The 20,860-nt window shown below is 42.4% G+C and overlaps 1 protein-coding gene across 1 annotated transcript in view; it reads right to left on the bottom strand.

The window, feature by feature from the left end:
- Positions 1-683: 683 nt before the first annotated feature.
- The window catches only part of RPN13 (regulatory particle non-ATPase 13), a 41,253-nt gene continuing 21,076 nt past the window's right edge, over positions 684-20,860 (bottom strand). The window contains exons 9-14 of the mRNA XM_088957594.1: positions 2,695-2,810; positions 2,584-2,607; positions 1,985-2,079; positions 1,806-1,883; positions 1,651-1,705; positions 684-1,118 (exon numbers count right to left, since the gene is read on the bottom strand). Of these exons, the coding sequence (XP_088813720.1) occupies positions 973-1,118; positions 1,651-1,705; positions 1,806-1,883; positions 1,985-2,079; positions 2,584-2,607; positions 2,695-2,810 (514 nt within the window). The 3' untranslated portion in view covers positions 684-972. The remainder of the gene's footprint in view (positions 1,119-1,650; positions 1,706-1,805; positions 1,884-1,984; positions 2,080-2,583; positions 2,608-2,694; positions 2,811-20,860) is intronic.

Genomic DNA, 20,860 nt, shown 5'->3' with positions numbered 1-20,860 from the left:
GTTCAAAGTATCAGCCCATATCGGCCGATTATATCATTCTGGGACCCCTCCGATATGCCCCTACAATGGGTGTACCGGGGGTCTGACCAGTTCAGGGGGTGGAGTCGTCCTAAACTGCCCCCCCCCCCCCCTGAACCGTTGAAGCACTACTAGCCTGAAAGTCGAGCCATCCACCAACGGCAGTTGTTTGTAAATCTGAAGCACTATAATCTAAGAACAGAATCACATTCCTAAATCCCCGCCTCCTATTCAATTTTGAAAATTTGGAGAATAATTGGTAAAATCATCTTTTTCATCTTTCCGTTATCGAATGTTAATGACAAGGAGATTTTAAATAATTGTCAAAAAAAAAAAACTTAATGGGTATTCTAAGACAATATATAAAACAATAAGGGTAGAGTTAATCAATTAACTAAACCATAAAAATAGATTAAGAATTTTGCCCTAATAATAATTCAAAGAGTGTCACTATGACAATAAAAACGTGAGCCATTACCACGTGAGAAAACAGACTTAACATTGTTTTGTTTTGCAGCAGGAGCCTAAAGCCCCTTCTCTGAATAAAAAATCACATGGTCAGTGGCGAGGGCGGAGGTCACAACCCTTTGTTGGCGTAGCCCATGTATCAGTGTTCCCCAATGCCCCACTCGAAAGAAAAACTAAAATAAAGACAAAATAGTATATAATATAAATAAAATATAAACTAATCAAACCCAAAGTCGATGATGAACTATGAGATACTAGTACATTACAACATCTGAAACCGTAAATCAAAAATAAAGAACCACAAGAAAAATTTATTAGTTTAATGTGTACAAAATATTTGACCAAGAAATGACACCATCAATGCTTTTCCAGTTACCCATTTTTTTTCATGAAATGAGCAAAACCCAATTTTAGCTTCAGCATCCAAATTTAAACTCCAATGTGAAGAATGACGGGGGGAATGGGAATAAATAAACGTAAGTTACACTATTGACCTTCATCCATTGCATCATTCCCACTACAACTTTGAGATCTTAAGTCTTTGTTCTCATCTTGCTTTGCCGCCTCAGATTCTAAAGCTTTGGTGACAGTGTCGTCCAGTGCCTCAAGAAAAGACAGAACAGTGAATTTATCTGCACAAAGGAAACGAGAATGTCGACAAACACTTGGACTATGATATGAGTTGAACAGAACTATGGGCCTGTTGGTTTGAAGTTGGAACCGAAATCGAAATCTATTGGAATTTGAATCAGAATGGTCTATTCCCCTTGTCAGTTGGTTCAGACAGGAATTGGAATCAGTTGGAATGGATTCTCAATCCCAAGGGAGGAGGGATGGTCATTCCCTCAAATGGGGGAATGCCATAATTGCAATGGCTATTCTGATTCAGATTCCAGACCCCTATCCCTGCAAATTAAATAGATCCTAAAATTTCAGAGAAACTTCATTGACTATAAAATAACAACCGAAATACATGGGGAAGACTCGGTTTCTGATAAATGGTTGACATCCTAATGACTGATGTGATATTGTAACATTTAGAAAAAAGCATGCCTATCTGATACTGTAATAAGAACAAAGGACCTGCCAAGAGGCATATAAGAAAAGCAAGCTACAAGCACAAAAGAAAAAGCATTCAGGGGTAGACTAAGATTTCGTTCTTACATTTACTTGGATCAATCCCAAACTGAGACAGGTCTATCTGTCCTGTCCGAAGCACCTATAAAACAAGAGCATTTTGTAAACTGGCCTGGATTTTATTTGGATAGCAAAGAGTAAGGAGAAAAATAACCAAAATAAAGGATGTTAATGTTTCTCACATAAGTAAATGCTTCTACTTGTTGGCGAAAAGGGGGACTTTGTAGCAACTCAATCAAATCTTCAGGAGTCCATTGGCCCTGCAACCTCAACACGGTTACAACTACAGGATACACCCCCACCAAAGGGAGGGGGAATATAGAGGAATATCAGGTAGAGAAATGTTGTTTTATCAATTTACCTCAGGCAAATATGATGCTAATCGCTGTTCCAAAGGCAATGTTTCAATTAAAGGCAAGATTAATTCAGGTTTAAGAATATCTCCTAATCCCAAACCTAGTTAAAAAAAATGATGTTCAGTGATCTGACAGGAAAAGAACCCCACCAAGATAATAACTGTAGGAAACTCAAGATAACCCTAAGTATCAGATAGACAGCATTTACAGTCTACCAACCACATGGCTTACATGAAGTACGACTACTAATTGGGAACTTTGCTGAGAGATCTTCCAACCTATAACTCATTAACTGAATGATCCTAACCATCTGACTTGACATCTCTTCTTCTGACCTGCCAAAAGAACTCAATAGTCAGAGTATTCTGGGGGGAAGGTAATTGGGGGTCAACACAGACCCCAACCTGCTATTTAATTGTTAGATGGTTAGGATCATTTCATCAGGAAGACCTTGAGACCAAGATTACTAGGAGGGACCAATAAGGTAAATTACTAGTTCCAAAATTCCAGATGAGTAGCCGCATGTATTATCACCATGCTATTGGCAGACCATCTCTATGGTCTTAGTGGCTTTCTTTCATGTTTAAGACAATTGGAATAGCACCTGCATCCTCATCTCCAACAGCACCTACATAACCAAGCAGATAATAGCACTATCAGTAATCAAAACATTGCAAGGCTGGGCACAAGAGTAGTCCTTCAGCAAACATGATACCTGCAGGTCCAATGCTACTTAATATTCTCTGCAGATCTGCCAACTGTACTGGTCCAGATGAAGAGACATCACTAGTTACTTCTGTGCCCAAGTTTGGGCCGACCAGGTTTCCATCTCTGCAAGTACAATGATAAGAACCATAAGTACAATGCAATATACTTTATTTTTCCTTGAAAAAAAAAAGTCGTATACAAATCAATCAGAATTAAAAAGAACTACTTGCCCTACATTAAGAAAAGCTAAAAGACTACAAAATTCTTCCAACATTGCCAATTTCTTGTCCAGGCATCTTGGAATTCTAGGGTAGGTTGCATAATTTTTGGAAATAAATAAAAAAGAAAGTTTATTAAGAAATAAAAAGAGATTACTAAGAAAGGTGATATCACCTACAGAAAGAAAGCATACCAATAAGTTATATCCCACTCACCAGAACCCACCTGAATCCCTTTTTTAAAACACAGGTGTTTCCCCCTCCCAGACATTAAACAAACAGAACCTTCTGCCAGGATCCAAAACCATCACAAGAGACCCAAAATTCTCCCCCTACACTACCAGCCCCAATCACAACCCATACAACCATCATCTACAAATCAAACCTCTGCATCAGAACCATTCACATTCAAACCATACATTTTTCCCAGATCCAAAAAAAGTACTTCTTGCAAATTCTTCCCCTCCCGGCAAAAAAAGTATTTCTTGCAAATTCTTCCCCTCCCAGAAGAAATAACCCCAAATTGACATTGTCATCTCCTCATTTTCCTCTTCCTTGTCTTCACATTCAGCCCCTGGCAACTTTTCCTCTCTCAAATTGACATCATCCTTTTGAACATCAGAATTTAGTCCCATCTTCATCTTCCTCACCTTTCTCTCTTCAACATATCCAAAGAATTACTCCTAATAGAGCTTTGATTTTTATTTTTGGCCTTCACCCCCTCTCATTTAGATCCTCTTGAACTTGCTACAAGGACCAGCTCCTAAAAGACCATCTTTCATCTGATTAAAAACTTCAGTAACATGAACTATGTGACCATTATTTGAACCTCTGTTTTTTTTTTCAACTTTACCAAAGGTTTATCAACTTCTCTACTTCAATTATGCTGCACCTTTTTCCTCCATAAACCCACTCCCAATTTTCAAACAACCACTTGGATAACAATTATGGGGTCCAACATCTCAATACCTTAATTTGAATCATCAAATTCCTCGGAATTCACAGCACCATCTTTTGCCCCATAAAGATCACTGCAGTCTTTCCTCATCTCTGACAAGTCAGCCGACATAACAGACTCAGGGGACAATCTAAGCAAATTTTTATGGCCAAATCCCTGGCCCACATAGGTAATTGTCTGATTGATGGCCCACTTAAGCATGAATTTTAGACAGGCAATTGCCAGCACAAAGACATTAACATCTATAAAAAAAAAAAAATCCAGATACGCTACTATGAGGATTGCTCATTACATCAAGAAGAGAAGATGTTTTGCATGGATGACATCTATGAGGCTAGATATAGTACTCTCATTGAATTTTGATAAATGCAGCCTTGGTCATCTGAGTAATTCACAGACAAAAGCAGCCTTCAGAAACCATCAGAATATCCAGTCTTTTTTCCTTTTGCGGTTTGGTTTACACAAGTCATAATAGCGGAGGGAGATACCACTCAAGGTAAGCTTCCATCCTTAACGAATTAAGGTTGCCATGTCCTTTGGGATATTGAGCACAGTCTTGGACACGCAAGAAACATCATGTCCAAAAAATTGAGTGTGGCAAAAAATGTGAATATTTGATGAAACATAGGAGTAGAAAAACTACATAGGAATAGCTCCAATAGGGAAAATTAAAATGTAGACTAAATGAAGACCATCTACATTTGAAGAAATAAACTTATTTGAAGAAATTGAGGAGTAGCATCAATAGGGAATAAAATGAATGAGGGAAAATAGACCAGCATGGTTATAGGACACGTGCAGAGAAGACCATCTAAAGCAATAGTGAAAAGAAGTCATCTGTGATGAGCCAAAAAGGACATGGACTGAAGTAATGAGATATGGTTTCCAGGTCGATAATATAACATGGTGGAACAGGACTAATGGTTTCCAGATCGATGATGATGATGACGCTCTTTGTGATATTCAAACTTACCAGTGGATGAAGAATAAAAATTATCATTGGAAGGATGAGTGATACAGCTGGACCTTCACCAATCACCACTTTATCATTAAATTAGAAAACCAAAACCCTTGACCTGGCTACTGCCTACCCTAACTAGTTATTTCGTTTTTCTACTGGCAGCTTCAACTATAACCTCAGCTCTATTTATTGGTCTGAGCAAGATACGACTTATTTAAAATGAAATGAATGAACAATTCAGAAAAATAAATGCTTCTGTGAATTCTATAGTTACTTCCCGCGTTAATTAATTCTCCAGCGGTTTGGGAACAAATATGCAAATTCTCTAGCAGTTAAACCCCGAAATCCTTCCTGACCTACCCAATCTCTACCTTTAGTCCCTAAATCATCCTTCAACCCCATCCAAACTAATTAATACCTTTACTGATTTTTTTGAAGATAAATAAAGAAGGAAAATTCTTAAACTAAAGAAAAATTATTACAAAAAGGTGACAAGGCATCACCCAACACCAATAAACAACCAAACCATCCAAAAAACTAACAAAAGAACCTACTACAAAACAGACCCAACAAGACTTTCACAGCCAGCCACAAGCAAAGCTCAAAAGAAATGCCCAAAACCCGACTTACCCCCCATCTCAACTTGGAACAAATTTAGACAGTCCTCTTAATACATAAAACAAAACCCATTCACTTCCCCTTCCTATGTACAGAAAACAAAATCCATTCACTTTAGTCTACCATTTGAAAAACTAACCACCTTTTTTTTATTCTCCATGACTATTTGTCTTCTTCACCCTCCTGTCATCTCCAACCTAAAACAAGCCTCCCCTTAACCTAGCAGAAACCTTCAAGACTGGCATAATTCGACTATTATTATTTTTTGGTGTCTAAATCTTTTGACTGTGTTGGGAATTACCTCAAATTTTTTCTTCTCCCCATGATTATCATTAATCCTTTCAAATTCTAGAACCACATTCTTCTCAAAAACTTGCTATACTGTCAAAACCACGCCCTTCGATGCTTTAATGGTTGAAGATTTTTCCACAGAATTCAAGCTGTCCTTCTCATGAACCCCCAACAAACTGCCAGAATTTCCTTCCACTTCCTTAAAGGCCTTCCTTGCAAATTCCTCAGCCCACAAGAAAAATAACCCTAGTGTTTTGCTCACCTCCACCTCTATGTTAATGACAGTTTTCATATCAGCTTTCTTCTCAATCTCATGTGTCTCATCCAACATAATCGCATGTTCCTTCTTTTCATCTTCAGCTTCCAAACCCTCATCAACAGGCTTCGTTCTATAAGACCTTTTTGTTTGGCATACCCTTGTTCCTTTATCCCCAACCGGCCTTCCATCCACTCCTTTATCCAATCCATCCTTTTCCTGCTTTCCAGTTTTATTCTCCTCTTCATTTCCATACTTCCTAAAGATCCTTTCCACCTTTTTCCTTTTCCTTTTCCTTTTCCTTTTCTTCCAACCTCTTTGTAGTATCTCCCCCTCTGTCTACAATGACTAAAACAGAATCAATTGTGATTTCTCCATCAACAGCTCAATCTCCAATTCCTCCTGCCAAAAACTAAACGAAGAGGACAATAATGGACCAGAAGAACCGTCAGTCAACACCCCTCCCATGTTAGTTGTGTGATTGTTTAAAAGCCCATAAGCCTCATCTCTGTTGAAAGGGTGTCAAGGTTCAATCCCGGTCAATACACGTGCCAGGATATGAGAGGTCGGTTGGGAACCAAAACATGAGTCACCGACCCAAACTGGTCCTTCTACAGCAGTGGCTGCATCGAATGCTCTCTCTTGCACAAGAGCTAGGTTAGGCCTAACTTCGATTCAGGAGAGGTCTGCTTTTCTCAAGATAGGAGAAACAAGGATTCTTATTCTTTCTTCTGCCTTTAATTGCATCTGCCAAGGTATTTATAGCCATGACCCCCCCCACCTTCTCTCATTGCATATGAGAGAGGAGCAGAGGTCTTCAAAGCTCATCATTCCTAGTTTCCCCCTACTTGGAGCACCTTTAATGCCTAGTTTTCTCAAAATCATCACCCTTCATCTTACATGCTTCCTAGGTTTAGCCACTAATAGTTCCCATCCTAGCACAGCCATGCCACGCTAATTATCATTCATAAATGCGTGCCAACCCTTGTTCAATCATTAATTGTAAGCCAATGCAGCACCTTATGTGGCACAACCACAAGGCCTCCCCAACCTGCCAAACCTTACCCGGTCCATCACACATCAAGATGCCTTGTCTAAGTGAATTTGTGTGTTGGTTCACCCCTCGATCTTGCCAACCTGACGCAACCATCAAGTCAAATCTTCCCAACTTATCCTTCATTATTAATGCCCCATACTTTCGTCACATCAAGTTTATTCAAGCTCCTCATCGCGTGCCACATGTGGCCATTTGGGCCTTTGAATGATCGATAGGGTCTTAATCACAACATTAGCCCCCTAACGGCTAGGTCGCCTCGAGGGGAACACGAGAGCAACGTGGCTATCACATCGCCCTTGCTTGGCCATCATGTCTTCCAACATTTATCACTCGCATCTAGATCTCTCTCCATGCCTTGCCTTGGGTGATGAATTTGCACTTGAGTTATGCACTCAAGCCCGAGTTAGCCTTATTTGGGTGGCAACCACATATCCGAATTAGCCCTCTTTGGGTGGAAAATTCATGTGAATCATGCCCGCGTTAGCCCTCTTTAGGTGGCGAACCCATGGCCAAGTTAGCCCTCTTTGGGTGGCAAGCTCATGCCCGAGTTATCCCTCTTTGGATGGCTAATCCATGCCCAAGTTAGACAAACTATTGCGTCTTGTCATCTTCCTGAGGTGCCCTTTTGCATGCGGCAAGCCGGTTCATAGGTTTCTGCCTACCACAGGTGCTTCTTCGAGGGAGCTCAGTCCTCCTACAGAAAGAAAGAGGATAAGAAAAGTTTGAAGTTCAAAAGGTTATCCACTTTACTCTATTTCAAATATTTATACCCCTTTACATCACCGGGAGAGGGGCTAATTCAGTTGTAACTAACTAGTTGACGTGGCCCTCTCACATAGGTATTCGGGTAAGACTGTACGAGTATCATGCTTCAGTCGGCAGTAATCTTCCCAAGTGGCTTCCTCTTCAGGCAGGCTGCTCCATACAACTAAGGCCTCTTCGATGAAGCATCTCCCTTTGCGAACCCAATGGAAATCTATCAGCTTGCGGGACTCTATGACCATGACTCCCCTCAGTGAAGGCTGGGATGGTTGCCTGAGATTTGTCCCCTTGACCCACTTGTTTCTTGAGTAGGGATACATGAAAGACGGGGTGGAGTTTGGACAATGGTGGGAGCTCCAACTTGTAGGCGACTAACCCAATTTTGTCCAAGATTTTTAAGGGTCCATAAAATTTGGGAGCTAGTTTCTGCCATGCTTACTTGGCTACTAAGGTCTGGCTAGAGCTTCAAGTAGACCATGTCTCCAGGCTGAAATTCCAAAGGATGATGCTCGTGGTCATAAGTAGCTTTCATTATCTGTTGAGCTCGTTGTAAATTGCCCTTAAGCTCCTGTAACATTAAGTCCAGACTGGTGAGGTATTTATCTACTGCAGCTACTGTAGTGGAGCCCGTCTCATAGGGTAGAACAACCAGAGGATCTCTTCCATACAAAGCCTTGAAAGGTGTCATACCAATAGTCACATGGAAGGTGGAGTTATACAAGAGTTCCACCCAAGATAACCATTTCAACCATTGCTTTGGCCTCCGCCCAGCAAAGCACCTCAAATAGGTCTCAATGCACCTATTGACAACCTTTGTCTGTCCATTAGACTAGGGGTGGTAGCTTGTGAAATGGGCTAGGTGTGTCCTCTAGATTTTAAAATACTCCTGCTAAAATCTTCCCATAAATAGACGATCCCGGTCAGAGACGATGGAAGCTGGTGTTCCATGTAACTTGGTGATGTCCCTAACGAACAACTCTGCTACTTGTGTTGCTGTGAATGGGTGTGATAAGGCCGAGAAGTGAGCATACTTGCTAAGCATATCGACTACCACCATGATCACTGTCTTGCCTTGAGAGGGTGGCAAACCGGTGACGAAATCCATGGTGATGTCATCCCAAACCTGATTTGGCATCTTAAGAGGCTGAAGGAAATCAGTTGGCTGCTGGGTATCGTACTTCTGTTGTTGACAGGTTGGGCAGCTGACCACAAAATCCTGTACATACTTCCTATTGCCCTTCCAATGGTAGTGTGCCACAATGCGTTGATAAGTCCATAGCACCCGGAGTGACAACTCCTACGGAGTAGAATAACCGTAGGAGCTCCACTATATGAGGTGATGATGAAGGTAAAACCAGTCTTCCCTTATAAAACAAGAGGGAGTCCCTCACTATATAGCCTGGGGTCTTGGTTGGGTCCTCGGCCCATCTCCTTTTGATAGTCGACAGCTCCTCATTACTCAGTATCTCATGTTTGAGTTGTTCCATCAGCTGGTATACGGGTCTGGACTCCGCCATCCAATGCAATTCACCTTGTATTGATAGGGCATCCGCCACCCAATTAGCAGCCCCAGTTTTGTCCTCTATCAGATAGTCAAACCCCAACAATTTCAACACCCACTTTTGTTGTTCTTCCGTAAGGAGATGCTGTTCCAAAAGGTATTTGAGGCTATGTTAATCAGTTCTGATGGATAAAGCGATGCCCTAGAAGGTAGTGACACCATTTAAGGACTGATAACACCACAGCCATTAACTCCTTAGCATAGGTGGATCCAGCCTTGGCTTGAGGGGAGAGAACCTTGCTGAGATAAGCTATGGGTTTATCTCCTTACATCAAATCAGCTCTGATGCCAGTTCCCAAAGCATTGCATTCTACCACGAAGGGCTGCTCAAAAGTGGTAGTACTAATGTAGGTGGAGTGGAGACTGCCATCTTTAGACGCAAAAAACTTGTTAGGCCTCTTCAGTCCAGTAGAAGGAGTTCTTCCAAAGAAGTTGAGTTAGCAGAGCTGCTATCAGCCGATAATCTTTAATAAAGCGCCTGTAATACCCGGTCAGGCCTAGGAAGGCCCACAGCTGTCTTACTGAAGTGAACCTGGCCCACTGCCATATGCTAGCCACCTTCTCAAGGTCGGCCTTCACTTCCCCTCTCTCCACAGCATGACCAAGATAATGTACTCGTCCCTGCCCAAAAACACATTTGGAGGTCTTGGCCGAGAGCTGATTCCGCCTTAGTACATCCAGTGTTAGCTTCAAGTGTAAAAGATGCTACTCCAAATCAGAGTTATAGATAAGAATGTCATCGAAAAATACTAAAATGAACTTATGGAGGTAGGGTCTGAATATGTCATTTATAAGTGATTGGAAAGTTGACAATGCGTTGGATCAACCAAATGGCATGACTAAGAACTCGTAGTGGCCATCGTGAGTCCTGAAAGTTGTCTTATGCACATCGTCAGTGTGAACCTGGATTTGATGATACCCGGATCGGAGGTCCAACTTTGAGAACTCCCACGCTCTTTGCAGCTCATCTAGCAACTCATCGATCAAGGGAATTGGAAACCGGTCCTTAACTATGATGCAGTTCAATGCCCGGTAATCCACATAGAATGCCAGGACCCGTCCTTCTTTACTAGTAGAACTGAGGACGAGTAGGGGCTGCTGCTGGGTTGTATGAACCCCTTTTGCAGGAGGTTTTGGACCAAGTTCTCAATCTCTTGGCGCTAGTAGTAGGGGTACCGGTAAGGCCTTACATTGGCCAGTGTCGTCCCTGGTAGGATGGGAATCCAGTGGTCGTGAATTCTCTCTAGAGGGAGCCCTTGTGGTTCTTCAAAGACATCGGGATACTCGGCCAAAACTGCTTGCAACTGTGGGTCTAGACAGCCCATTTTTCCTTCACTGTTTGTGGGCTTCAGATGTGGGCCAGGCATGCAGGACCCTATAAACATCAAGGTGGGTCGGCATTGGTCCCAATTGGTTTTGATGATTGGGATGAGGGTAGCTGGTTGTGGAACCAGCAGGCTAGAGCCGCTCAGAGTTATGGTGTGGTCTCCCCTTTGAAACTCCATGGTTAGTTTAGACCAATCACAAATCACCCGCCCTAATTGTTGCAACAATTATACCCCTAGAACAATGTCAGCCCCACTGAATGCCAATGTGTACAAATCAACGCGGATGATTTCTCCTTAGATGGTTAGCTCCATGTCTTTACATGGTATTTGACTGTCGTTGGCCACTTGGATATTGAATTTAGAGGTGGGTTTAATGGTCACCCCCATCTGAATGGCCAAGTCATCAAAAATAAAAATCATGGTGCTCCCACTGTCCACAAAAATTGCTACCTCCTGGCCCATCAATCTACCCATGACACGCATGATTTGGGGAACGCAAGGCCTGTGAGGGCCTAGAGAGAAATCTCAAGTGGGCCAAACCCAAATATCATATCAAGGCTGGTTGGGCTATCTTCTTCGAGGCCTTCAACCACCAATTCTCCTTCTTCTGGCCCATCTATTTGCAATAAGATGGCTTGTTGGGCCTTGCATTTGTGACTTGGGCTGAACCGCTCGTCACAGTTATAACATAAGCCCTCCTCCTTACGGGCCTGCATCTCGGCCCATGTCAATCTTTTGAAGGGAATGTTGGGCCTAAAGCCTTGGTTCTCAGCTTTAGTGGGCTTGGCTGACAGCAGCCATGACCGTCAAAGGTTGCATGGATTTCACCTCCACTCGGATATCCTCCCTCAACCCGCCGATAAAACTGCCCAACAAAGCATTTTCTAGCCACCCCTGTACCCCTGACGATAAACGCTCAAACTCCACCTTATTCCCTTAGTGTCCCAGTTTGTCTCCATTTTGCCAATTGTTCATCGTCGTTTTCAAACCCAATGGGTCCAAAACGTACACATAGGGCATCGGTGAAGTACACAATTTTTCCCGAAATTCACTTTCAAGTTTGACATTTGCTCAAAAAGTTGAATCACTAATTCCAAATTCCTAATGAACCTCACACCACCTCCTCCACAAACATGATCATATCATCAGCAAACTGTGAGTAAGTGGGATGTCCTCCCTACCAACCCTCCATCCTCTAATGAGGCCCCTAGAGTCCGCTCTATGAATCAATCTCCCCAGCCCATCAACAACAAGTAAGAACAAAAAAGGGGATAGGGGGTCACCTTGTCTTATACCCCTAATGGCTAGGAAGAAATCTACCACTATCCCATTCACTAGCACTAAGTAATGACAGTTCCTCACACACCCTATGATCCATTTAAGCCATCTAGCCCCAAATCCCAATTTTGTCATGACTTTCCTCAAAAATTCCCAATCCATTGTCATGTCTTCTCCATAACCAGCTTACAAACCACCCCCTTCTTTTTATCCTTCTTGAAATTCTCCGCACTCTCATTAGCAATGAGGACTTGATCAGTAATCTGTCTTCCACTCACAAAGGCACCCTGATTTTGTTCAATTATGTCTAGCAATACCTTCTTCAATCTCAAAGATAACACCTTTGCAATAATCTTGTTTAGGCTATTTACCAGACTAATTGGTCCAGACTAATTGGTCTGAAATCCCTTGGATGTGAGGCTTATTCCTTTGGGGGGATCAAAGCAATGAAAGTGGAGTTCACCCCTAGATTAACAGTTTCTCTCCTATGAAACTCCTCAAAATCCCGTAGAAGGTGAATATCCCAACAATCCTGATAGAAAGCCATTGTAAATCCATCCGGCCCTAGAGTTTTTGTTCTATCCATAGAAAATATAGTTTCCTTAATATCTTCCAAGTCAAACCTCTTCTCCAAACTTCTCCTGTTGTCCTCCCCTACATCTAGCCAGTCCAATCCTTCCACTTACAGGCCTTCTTAGAATGGATTTAAAATGTTCTACACATGCCCCAACTATCTCCATTTGTTGAATTAACTCAATTCCATCCACAACCAGTTTGGAAATGAAGTTTCTCCTTCTCCAACCATTTGCCAAAGAGTGAAAGTACCTAGTGTTTATGTCCCCCTCTTGTAACCATTTACACCTAGATTTCTGCCTCCAACTTACTTCCTCCTTATGTAGGTAGTCCTTTAATTGTCTTCTCAAGCCACTTCTTAATCCATTGTCCCCCTCACCAAATTCTCCCGTTTCTTCTTTAGAATCAAGGCTTTCTAGTTGGTCCATCAGAGTTCTCTTCCTTTCTTCTGACCTCTCATGCTCCAAGATATTCCACTCCTTGATCTTGGCTTTCAAGAATTCTAGCTTCTTATGAAATCTCATCCCCTCCCATTCCACCACTGGGTTACACTCATTCCACTACTCCCTCTACTCTATTTGTAAACCCAGGATGGAGTAACCACATATTTTCAAATCTAAAGGGGGCAGGTCCTCCACTCCTCTCTTCTTTGCAAATCACTATGGGCCAATGATCCAATGTCACCCTAGGTATGGCTCTAGATGCCAAGTCCCCCCAATGTTCTTCCCAATCTGTAGAAAACAAGAACCCATCCAACCCTGAACATATGAGTCTAGATTGGAGATTTGACCAGGTAAATGTCTTCTGGGATAGAAGTATCTCCTTAAGCTCAAAGGCATCTATTGAGCAAGAGCGAGAGCAAGTGAGAGACAAGAGGAGAGAAGAGAGGGAGAGAGGAGAGGAGTGCCAAGAGGACTGAAAGCCCCTATTGAACTTGGGGGGCGAAAGAATGATCTATTATTATTTATACTAGTACAGCCGAACAATGTAATCAGGAGGAAATTACAACAGTACCCTTATGGTACTAAAACTGCATACATAAACATAAACAACTGACAACACTCCCCCTCAAGTTGGAGCATAGATATCAATCATGCCCAACTTGTCACAAAGATCATGATGTCTAGAAAGGTTTAAACCCTTTGTAAAGATGTCTGCAAGCTGGTTCTCAGAAGTGACATAGGAGGTACACACTTCGCCTGTGATAACTTTCTCTCTGATAAAATGCTTGTCAACTTCGATGTGTTTTGTTCTATCATGTAGCATCGGATTGGCAGCAATGCTTATAGCTGCTTTGTTATCACAATATAGAGTTATAGGTTTGGTAACTGGGAAACCCAACTCCCCCAACAAATTCTTTATCCACATGCCTTCAACAACCTCGTGGGCCATAGCACGATATTCAACTTCAGCACTGGATCTAGCAACCACATTTTGCTTTTTACTTCTCCATGTAACAAGGTTCCCTCCTATAAATGTGCAGTAGCCACTAGTAGACTTTCTGTCACTTTGGGATCCAGCCCAATCTACATCTGTATAAACTTCAACTTTCAAATGTCCGTGCTTTTGAAACAACAAACCAATACCGGGATACTTCTTCAAATATCGGAGGATTCTCTCTGCTGCTTCAAGATGAGAAGACCTAGGAGCATGCATGAATTGACTGAGAACACCAACAGCATATGCAATGTCTGGGTGAGTCATAGAAAGGTATAACAATCTCCCTACAAGCCTCTGAAACTGTTTCACATCCTTAAGTGATTCACCACTGTTGTCACCTAATTTATGGTTGGGGTCAATGGGAGAGTCAACTGGCTTCACCCCCATCTTTCCAGTGTCTTGAAGTAAATCTATGACGTATTTCCTTTGAGAAATGAAGATACCCTTCTTTGATCGGGCAACTTCAATTCCAAGAAAGCATCTGGCGGGTCCAAGATCCTTCACTTCAAACTGAGTTGCAAGGAAAAGTTTCAATTTCTGAATTTCATCCTCCTAATCACCAGTTAACAATTATGTCATCCACATAAACAATTAGAGCAGCAATTTTACCTTCTCCTTTTTTCACGAACAGTGTGTGATCTGATTGACATTGCCTATATCCTTTCTGTTGAACTGCCACATGGAATCTACTGAACCAAGCTCTTGGTGATTGTTTCAGCCCGTATAAGGACTTCTTCAACTTGCACACTTTCTTTTCATTGCCTTGGGCTAGAAACCCAGAAGGTTGAATCATGTACACTTCCTCTTCAAGGTCACCATTCAAGAATGCATTCTTGATGTCCAGTTGGTGTAAAACCCAATCCAGATTGGCTACAAGAGAGAGGACTATAATGGAATTCATCTTGGCAACGGGGGCAAAAGTTTTAGCATAATCAACTCCATACACTTGAGTGAATCCCTTTGCCACTAAACGAGCTTTAGACCTTTCCGCTGTTCCATCAGCCTTATGCTTGACTGTGAACACCCATTTACATCCAACTGGAACCTTTCCCTTGGGAAGATCAACAAGTTCCCATGTGCCATTTTTGTGAAGGGCATTAACTTCTTCCCTCATGGCATTTGCCCATTCAGGAACTGAAAGAGCTTCTGCCACATTTTTAGGGATAGGGACACTGTCAATAGAGGTAAGGAAGGCACGGAATGAGGGTGAAATGTTCTCATAGGAACAAAGTTGGAAATTGGATGTTTTGTGATGCACAATCTAACACCCTTCCTGTGAGCAATAGGACGGTCAAGATCATTAGCAGTAGAGGAATCATTTTCAATAGATTCAAGGACATCATTGGGAGCTAAAATACCTGAGTGAGAATGATCCTCCCTCGAGGAGTCTGGTGGCACTAGAGTTACAGCTTTCGGATTCTCTACAGCTCTTGGATTTGGCTGGCCTTTGCGACAACGAGAAAAACACGAAAAGGTGGAGGGTTAGGGAGAGAGGGAAGTTAAACTAGTTTCTCCTCATGTCTACACTCCCCCTGAGGAGAAACGGGATAGAAAGGTTCATCTTCAAAGAAAGAAACATCCATGGAGACATAGAATTTACGAGAAACAGGATCAAAAACACGGTAGCCCTTTTGAGTGAAGGAGTAACCAAGAAATATGCAAGGTATAGCACGAGAGTCCAATTTCCCACGGGTGGGAGATAGATTTTGGACAAAACACCGACAACCAAAGACACAAGGAAGAATAGAAGGAAGGGGAGCCTTAGGAAAGAGAAGTTGATGTGGGGCTTTGTACTCTAACCGACGAGAGGGCATACGGTTTATAAGGTAAGTGGAACAAAGAACAGCTTCAAGCCAAAACCGTTTGGGAACATTCATATGAAGTAGTAAACCTCGAGCCACTTCAAGGAGATGCCGGTTCTTCCGTTCGGCCACACCATTTTGTTGTGGTGTGCGGGCACAAGAGCTACGGTGAAGGGAACCATGCGAAGCAAAAAATTCCGTGAGGTCACTATGAAAAAATTCTTTTGCATTATCTAATTGGAAAATTTGGATTTTAGTTTGAAATTGAGTGAAGACCATCCGCTGGAAATCTTGAATGATTTTTTGTACTTCTTCCCTGGTTCGCATCGGGTATACCCACGTAAATCTAGAATAATCATCAATGAGGGTAATGAAATACTTGTAGCCACTTTCAGATGGTAAAGTAACAAGGCCCCACACATCAGAATGAACAATGTGAAATGGAGATTCAGATTTACTATGTCTTTGAAGAAAATGAATTCTACAATGTTTACTCAACTGACACGTTTGACAATAAAAGTCAGAGACAGACATTGACTTAAACAGTTCTGGGAATACAACTTTCAAAGACTCAAAAGACAAATGACCAAGACGACAATGACATAAATAGACTTTTTTCTTACAGGACTGACTCAGTGACTCTGTAACATGAAGACCAGCCTTATTCTCCAGCATGTAAAGTCCATCAGCCATACGACCCCTACCAATCGTCCTCCCCGAGGCCAGATCCTGAATCACACAATGAGAAGGGAAAAAAGTCACTGAGCAATTCAAGGAATTAGTAACACTACTAACAGAGTACAAATTAATGGGAAAGTTTGGAACATGAAGAACATCAGAGAGGGTAAGGCCAAGAGGAAGAGAGATAGTTCCTTGACCAGCTATGGAAGAGTATGATCCATCGGCTAGTCTCACCTTGTCTCTTCCAGAAAGAGGGTGATAGGTTTGCAAGTAAGAGGGCGTACCAATCATATTTTTTGATGCTCCAGAATCAATGATCCATGGAGAGTCACGGGTGTGAGAAGCAACATGGAAAGCAGTGGCAGGGTTACCTGACGTAGATGCAAATGAGGTTGAGGGAGGAGTATCCATTTGACGAATTGCTCTACCATAGAGCTCTAAATGGTCACGGAAGGAATTCATAATGTCCTCCCTCGGGTCAGGTCCAGTGAGATGTGTCTGAGTCATAGTAGAAATGGTAGGCTGATGCTCCCGGGTAGCCATGTTGGCCATGTGATGTTTCTTTGTAATTTGCTGCCCGTACTTCTTATTCACCTCTGAACTATGCTTCTTAGTCAAATCTTGGGCCCATTTTGGTTTCCCATGAAGATCCCAACAGGTATCTTTGGTGTGTCGGGGTTTCTGGCAATGAGTGCACCACAATTTTTCCTTATCTTCTGTTTTTTCTGGAGATCTCCTTTCCGAGAAGATCCCCCACCAGTAGATACACCCCCTTTTGCAACTAACACAACAGCATCCCCACCAGGGTTGTTCATCAAATTTCTCCTACTTTCTTCCAATTGTACAAGAGCATAGACTTCCTGAACAGAAGAGAGATCCTTAGAGCTGAGAATCTGAACTCTGATAGATTCATACATAGGATTCAGACCATGTAAGAATGCAAACACCCTTTGCTGGGAGACAATCTGTTTGTACTTCTTAGCATCCTCATCACACTTCCAATCCACACTCTGGTAGTGATCCAACTCCTTCCAGGCAGATATTAAGTCAGAGTAATAGACCGATAAACACCTCTCCCCATGTCTACAAGTAGAAGATGCTGCCTGCAGTTGATAAATTTTGGCATAGTGTCTCAATTCTGAATATGTAGACTTTGCTTGTTCCCAAATTTCATTCGCAGTTTCAACCCACATGAAATTCTTCCTGATTTGAGGTTGCATGGAAACCAAGAGCCAGGACATAACAATATTGTTCTCCTGATTCCATCTATCATATTCAGCACTCCCAGAGGATGGTTCTTTTATCCTCCCATTAATGTAGCCTATCTTCCCTCTTGCAGTGATGTATAACTTGACCACTCTAGGTAATTTAAACCATCAAGAGGGACAACAGCCATAGGAAAGGATAAGTCACCCCCACCCATTCCATTCGGCATTGAGGAAACTCCAGATGAGGCTGAATCTTCACTACTCATGATTCCTGGTTTAAAAAAAACAACCAAAGGAGTACTTCCGTACACGGCTATTATAGAAACAGGTCCTTCTGACCTATGGAACAGGTCTGTATAACCTACGGTCTTATAGGAATCCAAGAAGAGAACACTGCAGTTGTAGTACATAATCAGGTCTGTATGACCTACAGTTGTATAACCCACGGTCTTGTAAGAATCCAAGAAGAGAACACTACAGTTGTAGTACACAATCAGGTCTGTATGACCTACAGTTGTATAGGTGTCATATGACCCTCCAACAGAATAGAAAAAACAGGTGAAGATCACCACACCCCTAATCGGCAGGTCTGGTAGCCGAACAGTCAATGACTGAGATCAATACAAAAATCTGTTTTAGGACATCAACAGTCCAGCGAAGGGGTAAAGGACTACAAAACAAAGTTGAATACAACTACTTTGTTAAAAAAAAAACAGTCCCTCAATAGTCCATCAATCGGCTGAACAGTCAATCAATAAACAACCAATCCGTAGGGCAGCCGAACAGTAAATGATCAATACCTCTTTTAACTTCAGATGATAGCCTCTCTGTAAGCCAAAAAACTCCCTCTACGAACCTCAAAGGATAGCCTCTCTACAGTCAAATCGACAATGAATACCACTTTTGGGCTGAAAGATGAAAAGTCTCTACAACTTCTAGGTCGAACTGAATACAACTGATTAGCAGTTCGATGGATACAGCCTTGGGAGATGAAAAGACTATTTGCTACAATTTGCTTGACCCCACCCTTCAGGCCTGGACGACTTGCTCTGATACCATGTTGAGCAAGAGCGAGAGCAAGTGAGAGACAAGATGAGAGAAGAGAGGGAGAGCGGGGAGGAGTGCCAAGAGGACTGAAAGCCCCTATTGAACTTGGGGGGCGAAAGAATGATCCATTATTATTTATACTAGTACAGTTGAACAATGTAATCAAGAGGAAATTACAACAGTACCCTTATGGTACTAAAACTGAATACATAAACATAAACAATACATAAACATAAACAACTGACAACAACATCCACAAACCTATTAAACTTCCTCATGCTAATTGTCACCCTCTGATTGGACTTACTTTTTCCTCTAAGTATTTGATCACATTAAAGTTTCCACCCACACACAAAGGCCCATCCCATAGTCCTCTTACATCAGCCTATTCCTCTCACAATTCCTTTCTCTCTCTATAATCATTTGGCCCATAAACATTTGTGAGCACCCACACATATCCATCCTCTTGTTGTTTGAACTTCATGGAAACTAAGAATTGTCCAATCAATTACTCCAATACTTCTACCACATCCCTCTTCCACATGGTCACTATCCCCCCTGAAGCACCCCAAGAGGGAGCTACCACCCAACTAATCCCCCTTCGTTTCCATACAGTCCTTGCTCATCTATCATTAAACTCCATCCTCTTGGACTCCTATAACATTACGATGTCTAAATTATACCTCTTTATTACCTCTTTTATTGTTGCTCTTTTCCCCATAATTCCTATTCCCCTCACATTCCAGCTTAGTATCTTCGTTCTCACTCTTTCCTTAATTCCCTCCTACACCTACCCACTACTTTCCCCCTTTCCTTCTATCCTCTTTTGCCCCAAACATCTTATCACCTTCCACATCTCTTTTCAACTTCACTCAACTTTCTCTTTTTTGTTCTGACTTCCCTCCTCCTCTTCTGTAGCCCCTCCTTCAGCACATTCAGATTCTAGTCAGCATCCCAACTTCTCCACAAAGTTCGCTATTAACTCCTCTTGGTTAGGTTCCTCCCCCCACTAACCTTCCTCCACATTCCTTTCCAGCCCTATCCACATCTCCCCTCCTCTCTCCTCTCCATCCTTCCTCATCACATTTCCTCCCTCCAATGTGCACTCCACATTATTCTTTCCCTCCCTGCCCTCCTTTTCTTCCCTTCCCTCCAGTGAACCCTCCCCTCTTCTCTCCTCTCCACCCCTTCTCCATATTACTTTTCCTTTCACCTCTTTAAATACTCTCTCACTTATTTCCCACACTTTCTCATTTGTATATCTCCCGTCCCGCTCCTCTTCATTGTTCTTCACAACCATTTCCAAAACCCCACCCTCTTGATTGGATGCACATACATGGGCTTCAAGACATGGAACGGAAACAGAATCTGGAACAAAGGACACAGAAAAAGCATTAGTAGCAAAATCCGAATTCACTTGGTTACCTAGGTGTGAGAGGGAAAGTGGATTAGGACTATTCCCGACCTCCCTTTCTAGTTCCCGAGGTTGGTCAATATCTATCTCCCTGGGTTGGTGGGAGAGTCCTTATGTCCCTTGGTCAACCTAGTGATCTCTTCTCTGTACCCCTATTTCACCCCTGATTGGTACGTTCTAGCTCTGCTTCAGGTTCTCCTGATTTGCCCTTTCATTTGTGTCTTGCACAATCTGAGGCCTTGGGTATAGGTTTTTTCGCTTAAAGTCTTCAGCCTTGCTTGTTTCATGGTTTCCAGGCCTTCTTCCTTCCTCTGTCTGACCTTCCTGGCCGCTTATTAGCTGCCTCCCATCATCCTCTAGGTCACCCCAAAAAAGCTTCGCAATGTCCCACCCTCCACTGCCATCTCTCGTAGCCATCTTCCTCGTTCACAATAGCAATATCGGTACCATCATCTACCCCATCATCTGATTCTTCTTTGTCACCGCTACACATCACCCAACCTTCATCCGCCTCCTCTCTCTCTTCTGCTCTCTCCTATGCATGTCTTGGATTCGGCCTCTTTGAGAAGCTTCGTAGAGAACTAGGGTCCACATTCTTTCAGAGTGGAACCCACTGTAAACTTTCTTGCTTGTCCATTCTCCGCCTTTGCAGATTTCCCCCACCTTCCTTCGCCGTTTGGGCCATTTCAAAAGAAGATAGACCGTGATTGCCATCTATAA

The sequence above is a fragment of the Nelumbo lutea genome, chromosome 8 (genome assembly GCF_056320005.1).
Source record: "Nelumbo lutea isolate HS-2025 chromosome 8, American lotus-T2T, whole genome shotgun sequence".
Classification (NCBI taxonomy): Eukaryota; Viridiplantae; Streptophyta; class Magnoliopsida; order Proteales; family Nelumbonaceae; genus Nelumbo; species Nelumbo lutea.
The sequence above is the reverse complement of the archived record's forward strand: the minus strand, read 5'-3'. Positions and strand labels throughout refer to the sequence as shown.